General features: G+C 45.1%; 2 protein-coding genes across 2 annotated transcripts in view; both read right to left on the bottom strand.

The window, feature by feature from the left end:
* Positions 1 to 12,806, bottom strand: part of LOC147728074 (uncharacterized) — a 755,421-nt gene that overhangs the window by 600,105 nt on the left and 142,510 nt on the right. The gene's annotated exons all lie outside the window — the stretch shown is intronic.
* EIF4E (eukaryotic translation initiation factor 4E) overlaps positions 1 to 12,806 on the bottom strand; it is a 262,166-nt gene that overhangs the window by 182,165 nt on the left and 67,195 nt on the right. Inside the window, exon 2 of the mRNA XM_086961961.1 lies at positions 3,379 to 3,476. Coding sequence (XP_086818087.1) covers positions 3,379 to 3,476 — 98 coding nt within the window. The remainder of the gene's footprint in view (positions 1 to 3,378; positions 3,477 to 12,806) is intronic.

Raw genomic sequence — 12,806 nt, 5'->3', positions numbered from 1 at the left:
GCAAAAAGAGGCTAAAGGCCTTGATGGATCAACCCTTGCCTGCCTTAAACAACATGCACTCTACACAATTTCCCTAACAAACCTTGTATGCAGCCCCCTTCTCTAATACAGTCCAAATTACCACAGGAAGCAAGGAGGATTGTGCCCTGCAATACATTTGGCTTCCCTTATGGACCTCACTTAAGATCCAATGTTGTTCACAATGGAAGTAACTAGGAGTCTAAAGTCTGTGACGCAGCCAGCAAGAAGCTTGTTACTCCATTGGAAGGAGAATGATTCTGAAGGGCTGGCCCCATCAGTAATTGAGTCCTTTGGTTCTCATAAACGCGGTAACCGGACGAAATAATCATCTTTCCTGGAGAGTAATTGCAGGAAAATCCTGGAAAAAGTTTTTTTTTGCAGGTAATATTGCACACAGGTCAGGTTGTCTGGTGGGTTACTATTCTTGTGTGTCGTAGAACCAGTCTTGTGAGCCTGGTCCAGATTATCAGACAGTTCTGGTAGGAGTGTAAAGAGTTTCTTAAAATATGTCTCAAAGTTTACTATCTCAGCATTTGACAACACCTCTAATCCTGACATTCTGTTACCATTACTGGTTCTCTAGGTCTTCTAAATGCAATTGTAAATCGAGATTCTGTTCATGTACATTGTGTAGTTCTTCCCATGGCCTCGATTTTGCTTGCTTCGTGTGTAGGAAAGTGTCCCTTTTTGCACGTTTACCCCTCACTTTTTGCCAATATCTGATGCAACCTGCTTTGATGTGCCCTGGGTCCCTCCCAATCAGGTTTCAATGGCTTGTGTTCTTCCTTTGTACACACAATTGGCAAATCTTTGGTCACAGATTAGAACCATGTAAATGTACCATGGGCATTGTGACCAGGGAAGGCCTCTAAGGGCTGCAGCACCTATTGTGCCACCCTTAGAAGCCCTGTATCTTAACACACACTGCCATAGCAGGCTGCGTGTTTTGGTGCAGAGAAAAGCGAAGAATCGACATGGAACACATACCTGTGTGCCATGCCTGCAACTCACTGCCTGAGGCCTAGGTAAGTCACCCCTCTAGCAGGGTGCACTAGCACTCAGGTAAGGGTACAGCGACACCTACTGCTTTGACCCCAGCCCTAACAGCCTGTCCAGACTCTGACCTGCCTACAGCGAAGAAACCTGTTTGTCCAGCAGTCTGCCAGAGCCCGGGGTACCTGCCCTGCACTCACCTTACAGACTGTCTACTGTGAGCAATGGATTTGCTCAACAAAGACTCCAAGACCAGAATCCGAAATCGTTGACTCCGCAATTCTGCGCTCGACACCCACATCCAGAGTTAGACTGGCCAACACTACAAGGTCTCTCCAGGTATCCTGACCCGGGATTTGGTGATCCCCCACCTCCCTCAAGCTTCAAGACGACGCCTGCAGCCTCAACCTGAAGGGTCCCCCTCAACCGCACCAGGAGCTGGTAAAGAAACCAGACCTCAAAAGACAACCCTGCAACTGACGCCCCACAGCCTTGGGTGGCCCAACCGACGTTGTCCAGGCACCCCCAAGAATCCATCTTACCTCTCCAGCTGGTGGTTGCCTTAAGGAAGTCTCCCTGCCCGAGCCTGCAGCAACTTTGCCGTACTGAAGGTCCCCATTGAGAATCACACGGTCCCAGACGTCTTCTTGCACCCTGCCGCCCAAGTGCTGCAGGTGGTGCAGCTCCTGGGCGGATCGCTGTCCCCTGCAGTGCTGACCTCAACCCCAGGAGCTTTGCTAACACACCTGAATGGCATGCTCACAAGCAGTCTCTAACCAAAGGCCCCCTTAGCCCCAATGACTACCACTGGGCCCCTCCACTCTGCACCCAGCCACCCCAGTGCCGCTGGTGGTGCAACTTGAATACCTACCTAGACCTTGGAGAGCCTTAATCCTAACCCCCAAAACTCCTACTAGTAAAAAAATGTACTTACCTGTGAAACCGATGACTTTTTTTTCCAGATAGGGCCTAAAATGATATAAGTACTGAACTGCTGTTGTGTATGGGGAAAACTAACTAGAACTCAAACCAAGGAAAGTCTTACTTACCTTTTACGGTGAGATCCTTAAGTGCGGTATCTAGGCATACGATCCCCAGTAATCAAAGTAATCCGAAAGTAAACAATAAGTATTCTCAAAATTAATTACTGTGCATTATAACCTGCTTTTTAAAACCATACCAACCTGCAACAATTGTAAATCCATATTTTTGTGTAAAGGTTTACAATTGAAAGTATATTTCACCTAACTGTACCAAGTCCTGCCTTGTTCTAGAAATAAAATACAAGTATACCTTTTTTACACTTACCCAATTGGTCCGGATTTAATCTCAGAGTGTGTGCCATCTGTCTTGATTGAGGGAATACAATAAATGCTTAACACACCCTCTGGATAAGCCCAACTGCTTGCCCACACTACCACATAAAGAGCTGTACGTACTTACCTAATGTACCCTCTAATATAAGTCTGGGGACTCCCTGGACTCTGTGTACACTATAACTTACTTTGGTAACGTATATACAGAGCCAGCTTCCTACATCATGCATCTTTGGTTTCCACAAGTGACTCCACTCAGTGCCCTAGGGATGTCACGTCTGGTTACATTATATGTAAGTCTTTGCAACACCTTTGCAAAGGCGAACAATGTCATCCTGTATGCCTTGGCATAATTCTTCCATGAAAGATCGGGTGATTGGACTCACCAGATCTCCAATCCCTCTAGGGATCGACTCGCTCCATTCCAGCCTTGAGGAGATCAGTGAATCAGCTCATTGTGAACCAGCCTTGGTGAATATATATTTTATAGAAGAGTCATTCTTGGCTTTGGCAGAAACAAATTGTGTTTGTGGGATCAGAGTCCGCTCTAGGCAAATTGTCTCAGTTCATAGCACTTTGTCAGCAACTCTCAGCTTATCCCATCACGCAATAGGGGGGAATTCACATAAAGGTTAATCAGCAAAGAAAGAAGAGAAGAAAAACAAAAAACATAATGCTTTGGGCCCGGGGGTGAGAAAAAGAAGAAGGAACAAGGCTTTGGCCTCAGAAATACCTCTTTTAATCAGGCTACTTTTTTGCAGTTCATATTTCAGCCAAGTGCTGTCAAAGACTAAACAGGTAGCCTGTATATGTTCTCAGGTGTCAGCAGCGCTTCTCAGTCACACATGGATTTGCCTCAAAATCCATAATTTGCTGCATATTCTATAGATTTTAACCAAAACAAAAACAAATTTTGTTTCAAGCTCAAAGGGATCAAAGTTACTAAAATGATGCAACACGTGTTCCCATGAAATACAAGGCTATTCTCAAGAATTGAGAAATGTTAGTAAACTAGTACTACTGAAAAGAAATCTGTACCGAATCTCACCTGTTTTGTAGTGGATGCTTAATGTAGTTTTCAGGGTTGGCAACCTCAAGAGATTCACTCTTCTCTTCTTCTGAAGCTGTGGTGTTGGCAGTGATTTCCTGCAGAGACAATCAAAAACAAAGATAATGGTTTGAGTTGAAACTGGACATTTAACTGTCAAAGTAGTAAAGATTCTAAATCCCACAACCAAATAAAGATCAGGACAATGGAAGTGTAACTTCAATACGGTCTCAATGCTGGATGTCTTTTACGTTCAATTTTCATTCCAAAAACCTTTACTGAGGGATATCTATATGTGCACCGCCAACGTTTAGAACAATTTGTGAGGTCCCTTCTTGGTGCCACAGTACATTGAGAGGTTACTGGCGAGAATGATGTAGGGGGACTATTTTTTTTTGATAATCAATTTTATTGAAGTTTCTGAAACAAACAAGTTCATTGGAAGCAAATCATAGTACAGCATTAAAAACCCTTCCCACCATGCTGACAACACTGACATAGTAAGACCCTCCCGAGTGGGTACATTAGCTTCCATATTACATACATGCATAGTGAGGCTCGGACCCTCAGAGGCAACAGGCCGATCCATTTACCCCACACCCTGCTGAACATTTCCGGGCAGCCCCGGGCTTCAAAGAGGGTCTCCTCCTGCACCCCACACCAGTCCACACCCCTCTTCCATTTCCGCAGCGTCGGGGACGCAGCTTGGGACCAAGCGGCCGCTATGTCCCGCTTCGCCAAGGCTGTCCCCAGCAAGCGCTTATCAGCCCTAGATCCATCTAAGCCAGCGAATATCCCCAGCAGCAGGTGCCTCGGGTCGTGGGGAACCTCCCACCCCAGAGTATGCGTCAGCTCACGTTCCACCCCACTCCAGAACGGCTCCAGGGCCGGGCACAGCCACACCACATGGTAGAAATCTGTCGGGGCAAGTCGCAGCGCGCACAAGCCGGAGAGGTTCTCAAGCCAGCCCAGAAGAGATGTGTCGGGGTGAGGTAGGCCGTTGGAGGTAATAAAGTTGAACCAGGCGTAACTTGGACGACGTTGTCAGGGTTTTGGGGGCCATAAGGGCGTCAAGCCAGTCTGCATCGTCCAAGGGACACACCCACTCCACCCAACGCTCCTGAAGCCGGTCCAGGGATGTAGGGCAATTGTTTACCAGGGCACGGTATATACGCGACCCCCCCCCCCCCCAGGTCCCCCATCATTACCTGCGCCTCGAGAGGGCTGAATTCTGGGAGGGTGGTGAGTGTTGGGAGATGTACGTGTAATGTGTGACGGAGTTGCAGGTATTTGTAGAACGGGAGAGGGCATGTCGGTTTTGTAGGTCTGAGAAGGAGCGCATATGATCCCCCACACACACATCCCCAAGGAGCGAAATCCACACCAGGTCCCAGCGACAGAAACCTCCTAAGGACGAGACCTCCCTCAGCCAGGCTCCATGCCATAGCGGTGTCTGTCAAGTTAGTGTACGGTCCCATCTCATAAGTCTAAGGGCCGCGCGCCAAGCCATGAGCACCGTCCTAGTGACTGGGGGTAAGGCTTGTGGCACCGGGGAGCCGTAGAGGAATCCCTGAGGCTGCTGAAAATCCAGGGTGGCGAGTTCCACCCAGTAAGCAGGGTCGGACCAGCCGCCCGCAAACCAGTCGTGGTCACGATGAGCCTCGTGGCCAAATAGTAGAGGTGGAGATTGGTGACCCCCATGCCTCCATCAATGGTGGGGACCTGGGCAGGGGGACTATTTACCACTGGCGTTCCAAGTTTACACTACTTGCAATTTAATTGTACTGGAAAGTTAACGTCAGGGACTGTATCTTCCATATCCCAATAAATACCCACCGGTTATAAGAGGGTTCCTACATGGAGCATAAACCCAGCCGTTTAACACTACTAAACTGTTTTGCCAATAGTATTTCTTCACGTCTGGTGGGCAATACCCTCCTCTTACACTCCTCTATTAAAGAGAAGGAGAATACATGGAGGCCTTTCATTCCACAGAAGATGCATCAGCTTCAATTTTTTTAAAGAAAATATCTGGTAACTGTTATGGTGTATTTTGTAGAGCAGTGGTTTTTCACCTTTTGAGTTCTGTGGAGCCCCACCTAATCGCTACTAGAATCTGGGGAACTCAGCCTAAGCATTTTTGATTAATCAAATGGCTAAATAATACACAAAAATACAGAAACAAGCATTAATCAAACAAATACACATGAATAATTATTTTAATTAATTCACAAACAAATAAGCACATTACAACATTTTTTTAATGAAAAGGAGATTGTAGCTTTTCTAAATTCATTTGAAGCCACCCATGGTCTATGGCAGAGGTCTTCAAACTGTGGGGCGCGCCCCCCGGGTGGGGGGGGATTGGCGTGGATTGGTTCCCAAGGGGGCGCAAATACCTCTGCAGATGCATGTAACTAAAGACGGCCTGGTAGTGCGGCAGTCTTTATTTGCCGCATTTCCAGGCGGTCTTCATTTATTCCAGAGTACAGTAAGGGCATGGGGTCAGTAAATATGCTGGCAGGGCCAAGGAGGTTCCTTAAAAAGAAATGTGGTGAGCGCGAGGCACAGCGCAAGCACCACTTATCAAGTCATCTCAGATGGCTCTGAGGTGCACAGACGTGTGCGGTGGTTCAGTCAAAGGCATCTACCCTGGTAACACCGTAATGCATACCATTGTATGCATTCTATTTCCAGTTGAGGACCATATAGGAGTGACCGGTCTTGCAAGCTGTTGGAACAGAATGCTGAGCTGTGTCAGTCAAGCTATGAATACAGAAATGTGATATACAGAAGCCCCTTAATACAGGGTTCGGGCACCACTCAAACAGCAAAACAGCTCAAATGGGGATTATCACTGGCGTCATTTGTATACAGAGAGGAGCCACATGCATGCAGACGCTGCTGCCTGGGAGTTTGTCAGGTTTTCGCATTTCATACACGAGAACCAATGTAAGTAAGTGTTTAGTGTTTTCACAGTAAAGGTCTGGCATTTGTAAAAGTCAAAGCTATTGGCGTCATAAATTGTAATGTTTGTTATTTACTTTTTGGGTCTGTAGTGGAGTGATTGTTTAAGGAAAAAAGTGCACGTGATTCTATATTATTAGAATTAGTTGGGGCATTAAGGAGTTGGGGGTGGACGGCTATGAAGACCGAAAGAGGAGGAAGGTTGACAGAAATTTGGAGGAAAAATATGAGGCGTAAAGTAGAATAGTAAGATGAATTGAACATGCTACGGATGGAAAAGGCAAATAGAAAATTGCAAGAGGTTATGGAAATCAAAAATGGTAGACGGTTGGTGGTATGTCAGATGTACACTAGGAGAGCAACAGGAGAATAAGTGGGCAAATATGGGGAAAATGCAAATAGATTTTCATGCAGCATACTCCTGTACATATGTGCTTCTCAAAAGGAAAAACAAGAAATCATCTTTAGTAGTCTACTGGCCTTTCAATGGCCCCATGTTGTTAGTTTCAATGTCCCCATGTTGTTAGTTTGCTTGTTAAAGTTGCAGGCGTCAAAAGATATTTTCTTTTCCTTGTGGTTCTGTTTCAGTGTGGACACTTTGCTATTTTTTTTTAATATGTTCAGTGAATCAAGTGTTTCACGTGTCTGTTATTGTGCACTAAGGAAATTGATAAATGTTCTCAAAAACACATATGGTGGATATATTTGTGACTCATTGTGGACAGTATTGATTGCATGTGGCGGTTAATTAGGTCTTTGAGTATTTTATTTTTTTCTCAATGGTACCTAGGAGTGCCATTGTTTTGTTAAGAGTACCAGTACCTATTGAGGCACAAGTATTGTAAATATGTTTTTTTTTGGTCTGTGATTGTTTGCGGGGGGTGCCTGCCCCTTGAATATATTGTCCCTCCCGCTCCCCTAATCTGGCGGCATCATGGAGTCTTGTGCATAGGGTGCAGTGGGAGATGGTGTCTAAGGCGACCAAGTGGTCCAGGAGGATGAGAGCCACTTTTTCGCCTCGGTCGAGGAGGGAGCAGATGTTGTCTGTAGTGTCGAGGAGGGTGGTCTCGGTGCGGTGGTTACTTTGGAACCCGGATTGGGAGAGGTCCAGGAGGTGGTTGACTTTGATTAACCCGAAGAGTTGGGTGTTGGTGGCTTACTTAACGGCCTTGGCCGGGAAGGGTAGCAGGGAGATGGGTCTGAAGTTCTTGCGGTCCATCCGTTCTTCAGCAGGAGGTTGATCTTGGCGAGTTTCCGGTCTTCAGGGAAGGTGGCGGTCTTGATGGAGCAGTTCATGGTGCGGCAGACCATGGTGCAATGGAGGTAGCAGCTCTGTAAAAGATGTGGTACTGGAGGGGTCCAAGGGGGCTCCGAAGTGGTTGCTCATCATGATCTTGAAGGTGTTGTATGTGGTGAGGGGGGCCCAGTTGAGCAGGATCTGGTGGGGGTGGCGTGGTTGGGTGCAGTGGTGGTGGGAGAAGCTTGGGTGTCAAAGCTTTTGTAGATCTGCTTGATCTTGTGGTGAAAGAAGGTGCCTAGCCTGATGAAAATGTCTTGAGAGAGTGGGATATCTGTAGTCTCCGTGCTGGGTTTGGTGACTCCTTTTTTGCTGTTGTGCCTGTGGATCCTTACTTGAAGGGACGATTTCTTTGGTGTTTTGAGGAGGATGTGGTGTGCAGTGACGGTGTTTTAGAAGGCTGTGTGGGCTCCCGGGGTTTTGTTGCTCCTCCATCTCTTCTCAATCCGTCTGCAGGTGCCCCCATGACTCTTTAAGGAGGGAGCGAACCTGCTTGCTTTCTTGGAGTGTTACTTGGGCATGCGAGGGGAGCGAGTGTCGGAACAGTTGAAAAATTAATCTGTCGAGGTTTCGTGCTGAGGCTTTGGAGTCTATGGATATTGGCGGAGGGGTTTTGCTGAGGAAGGTGGTGAGAAGCTCTTCAGTGACCTTGTTCCAGGTTCTGCGGGAGGGGGGAAAGGGGTGAGCAGGGTGGTGTACAATGGGTTTGGTGAAGAAGTGAATGAAGCGGAGGTTGGTTCAGAGGAGCTCGGAGGTGTGGCTGAAGGCAATGTCACTGGTGGTGAAAACGAAGTTGAGCATGTGTCCTGCTGAAGGGGTTGGAGAGAGGACTAGTTGCTTAAGCCCTGTGGTTCAGAAGTTCTCTAGTAGGGATGCAGTGTTCTGGTCTTTAGGGTTGACCAGGTGAAAATTGAGATCACCGAGTAGGATGTAGTTAGTGGATGCGAGAGCATGGGGTGCGATGGAGTTGATTATGGAGTCGCTGAAGGGTGGTGTTTGGGTTGGTGTGGATCTGAAAGTGGAGGTGCTCCATGCTGGCTGTGGGGTCATTTAAGTGGGTGGTCAGCCTGTACTATGTAAAAATATGAGCATAAGAAGGCTGTAATCGTACAAAGCAAAAATGGTCCCGATATTGGCTTTTTGGAAAGCATGCATTTCTAAATCTTAATAGTCTACAGGCTTTGTCGGGTCACTCAATGTAAAATGAGGACTAATGCTTTTGCTTCAATATTTTAAAATTAATTACAGTCACAATGGAAAATAGTGTCCTATTTGTCAGAGTTCATATGGTTTTTGGAAAGAGATGCAGTGCAAAATTCGTTACTAATATATATGTCAGAGTTCACAATTTGAAACTCCTTTCTACTGTATTGTCCAGGGAGCTACGCCAAGTTAAATCCCCTCTCCCGACTCCACATGACTGGGAGGGCTGAATTTGAAAATACTTGTTTAACATAGTGCAATACCAATCAGATATGCAATATGCTTTTCAGAAACAAATCAGACCTACTTCCTCGCTCATAACTTTTCATCATAAAAAGATGAGAACTACAGCATCTGGCTCAACTTTTCCCAATGAATCAAAACAGTCAACCGGGTTATCAATGGTCCAATAAATTAACCAACTCCGATCTTCCATATAGAGGATAGTCTCTGGTGTACAAGCACTCTTTCAACTGTGGTACACAACTCCGGCACAATCAAATCCAGCAGGGAGAACATCAACATGTGTGGAGCCCCGACTCGCTCTTGAAGCTTTCTTTCAGATTTTAACATAAGGAAAGCGATCGCTGTTCAGTCTAGTCAGACCTAAAAATATAGCATGGTCTTACCGTAAAGTGCATCGATTTTGGGTGGAGTGCACCCCCCCCCCCCCCTCCAGGAATACTCTAAGTAGAGGGACCTAGATTTATTGAGTACTTATTACATCATTATAGTGACTGGTGTCAATAGAAAATGTAACACAAAAGGTGATGGGAGGAAAGCTTATAATAAGTCTAACCCACTGGCATTCGCTCAGGGTAGGGTTTCAACCCATTGTTCTATTGTCCCCCAAGCCAAGTTTGGATCCAGTCATATGCACATCAATCTTGACCTTGCTTCAATAGGAAGAGTTCACCCTAAACTGCCTGGTTCGGTACTCCCCGAACCTCAATACAAGCAACCCAAAACCAGTATTGCCCAGAGTAGGGCTCGTCAGTTAGGTGTGGCCTGGTTCTATTTCCACAATGAGCACGGGAATCGCTTCTTGGCATAATCATCTAATGTCACATAGAGGACTAAAGAGTTGGTTGAAATGCTACTCTGAGCGATTGCCAGTGGTTAGACTTACTGCAAGCAATCCTACCATCACCTTTTGTGTATTTTATGTGGCACCCTAAGTGGCCGTAAGTTGTCCAGAAGTAGGTCCCTGGTTTACTTTAGTTAACTGAAACAAGCTACACCCGACTGAAGAGGACCAATGATGCCGAAACTGGTGGTGTGTTGCTTGTTGCAACTGGAACGGAAGGTCCAGGGGTTCAAGGTCTATATCTTTCTTCCTGAAGAGTTCAGAGACCACTGCCCGAAACCAGATTAACTGAAGGCCGTTGCCGTAATAACATCTTTGACCTAAAAAACACATTTTTATGTTACCCTATTGTGACCTTGAATGTTGAAAAGTGTGAAAATGACATGACAATCATCTAGCCTTGATAAAGCCCTGGCGTTGTTCGCCATATAGGGTGAAACACGTGTCGGCTGTTCCTCTTCCTTGTGCAATAAAGTTTATCTATAATGAGAATGGACTCTTTAAGAAGATGAATGAATGCAATATGCAACAACTGAACCCGTCACCAAAATAAAAAGGATTTAACCGTTCTATACTAAAATACTAATTTTCCAAAGGAACGTATGCTCATACCTAAATCTCTGCTGTGCTGCTTGTGTTCTGGTTCAGTGAGGACCTGGTTTGACAGTTCAGATTGGTCCTATTGGAGGAGGACTAAGACTAATTTGCAAAAGGTTGGGCCCAAACTGTATGTGGAATGGTGGGGGAAAAAACAATGGTTTAGAATGCAACCTTGAGTAATTGCCAGTGAGTAGACTTATTGCAAGCACTTCTTCCATCACCTTGCACATCAATGGAATAATCTTTCATTTTAAAGTAAGTGTATGGAAGCAGGAAGATATCGACCCCTCACTAACACAGCATGTCACTAGTTCATATTTTAAGCATTTAACTAGCCCGTTAAAATATTAAATATTAGGAATCGTGGATGCTTGGAGAACAAAATCTATTTGTGGACTTAGCAAAACCACTGATAAGGAGGTGGCGAGTAAACTAATGAATTTGACATACTAAAACAGTCAAACTGGCAAAAAAAACATGGCCGAATAACAGCTTAGAAAAAAAAGAAATAAAACCAATTGGCGTGTCACTTCATTCCAATCTGTGCGATGCTGAGCTTTCCTAGGACCACGCTGAAGGTGCTCTGGCAAATAATGGCAAACATAGCCCTACTTTGTTTTTAACTGTATACAATGAGCCAACCGAAAGACCTATTTACTGCATATTTTATTGACCCTGCAATATAGGATGCATGACGGATAGACTGTGCCATGAACAAATAACGCTCATATGCACTAAAAGACGTAGCACAGTTGCTTTGTGAGACAAATTCCTTATCACAAAAACCTGCACATGGGTACGTTGTGTTATCAACTTGCTATAAGTCTGTGTTAAATCTAATAGGAGATCACATTTTTTGTAGGCAGTCTACATCACTTAACTCAAACGTAAACACCTGCGTACCCTGAAGCTGCTCAGCAAGACAAGCAGTGCACAGAAGACCATTATAGCTTCGCCTATTTCGGTCATACAGCAATGCGAATACCTAGAACATTACATAAGCAATTGATTCGTCAGCATCCTCTCATGGCAGGATGGAGGAGTGACTAAAAGAAATCAACATAACAGTACAGGGCAAGCAATCAGTTACTCATACTCCCAATGCTGCTTCAAGCATTTTTCCTCATTAAAAAGGTTGCTATGTACAGTCATAGTGGGTTGGGGGTAATACCTTTAAATACTTTTCAGTCAGCACCGTTGGACAGCTTGAATTTCAACCCGTTATTTACACCGTGTGGTAAGCCATGGTTGAAGGCGGATCCAGTTTAAGGTCTTCTCTGTTCAAAGAGGTCTAATTTACAATTTCTAGAGTTACTTCAGTATCAGGCCTTTCCCCCTGCTCCACCTCTGGGTCCATGACGTTCTTGTCCTTGCTCGACAGCTGAAGGTCCCTCAGTGGAACTCCCTTCTTCTGCACCTGCAATGTAATAATGAGCCGGCCTGTTCTGCAGGGTTTTTTTTTTAAACTAGGCACACTCTTTGCAGTATTGGACTCTTGGCAAGCAGAGGTTGCAGACTTGATTGTTCTCTTTGGGCAGAATCAATCTCTCTCTCTCTCTCTCCAAGTCCAGGCCACATACTCCTGCCATACAGTCACTTGCCCAAGTGGTTCACCTATTTTTTTCTGTTGGATCTTTTGCATTCTACCATTTTTCCGGAGTTTTTCTTTTATGGATGTTCTCTGTATGTTATCTTCTCAGAGATACACTTGACAATTCAAAGTAAATCTTCAGCTTCTTTTTCAGAGTCCATAGAGCTTCAGCAGTTGCTTCCAGTTCCAATGTTAAAAATGAATCTGAAGAAGTCAACCATGCAGAGTCAATTCACACTGCAAAACTCAGTGCACTGCATTTATAGATTGCATAGGGACAGCACAAACAAAAATGATGTTTTGGGGTTTTATGCAAGAAGTTGAAGTAGCAAGTGGCTCCAATAAAGGGTGCAAATAAAGTAGCAAGTGCAGGAGACAAGTAAGTACTAACAAAACCTCCATAGAGCAAAAGTGTCGTTTATTCAGCCATACTTACAATTCAGATGGAGCACATTATAAAGAAAAGGCCAGAAAGGAGTCCCTATGGCTAATCGTGCCAGCAGTTTCTCTACCAACTTCATAACAGACAATTCAGGTTTTACCGTGGGTGCACCTCCATTCTTATTAACCTTTGTGATTCTGAATATTGTTATTTATTTTATTTAAAGAGTTTTGTATAGCGAGAACGTGACTCTTGGGAATCAGAGCGCTTCACATTACATGAGGTAGGTTAGAGATGCATC

This window comes from Lissotriton vulgaris, chromosome 3_1 (genome assembly GCF_964263255.1).
Source record: "Lissotriton vulgaris chromosome 3_1, aLisVul1.2, whole genome shotgun sequence".
NCBI classification, from domain to species: domain Eukaryota; kingdom Metazoa; phylum Chordata; class Amphibia; order Caudata; family Salamandridae; genus Lissotriton; species Lissotriton vulgaris.
The sequence above is the reverse complement of the archived record's forward strand: the minus strand, read 5'-3'. Positions and strand labels throughout refer to the sequence as shown.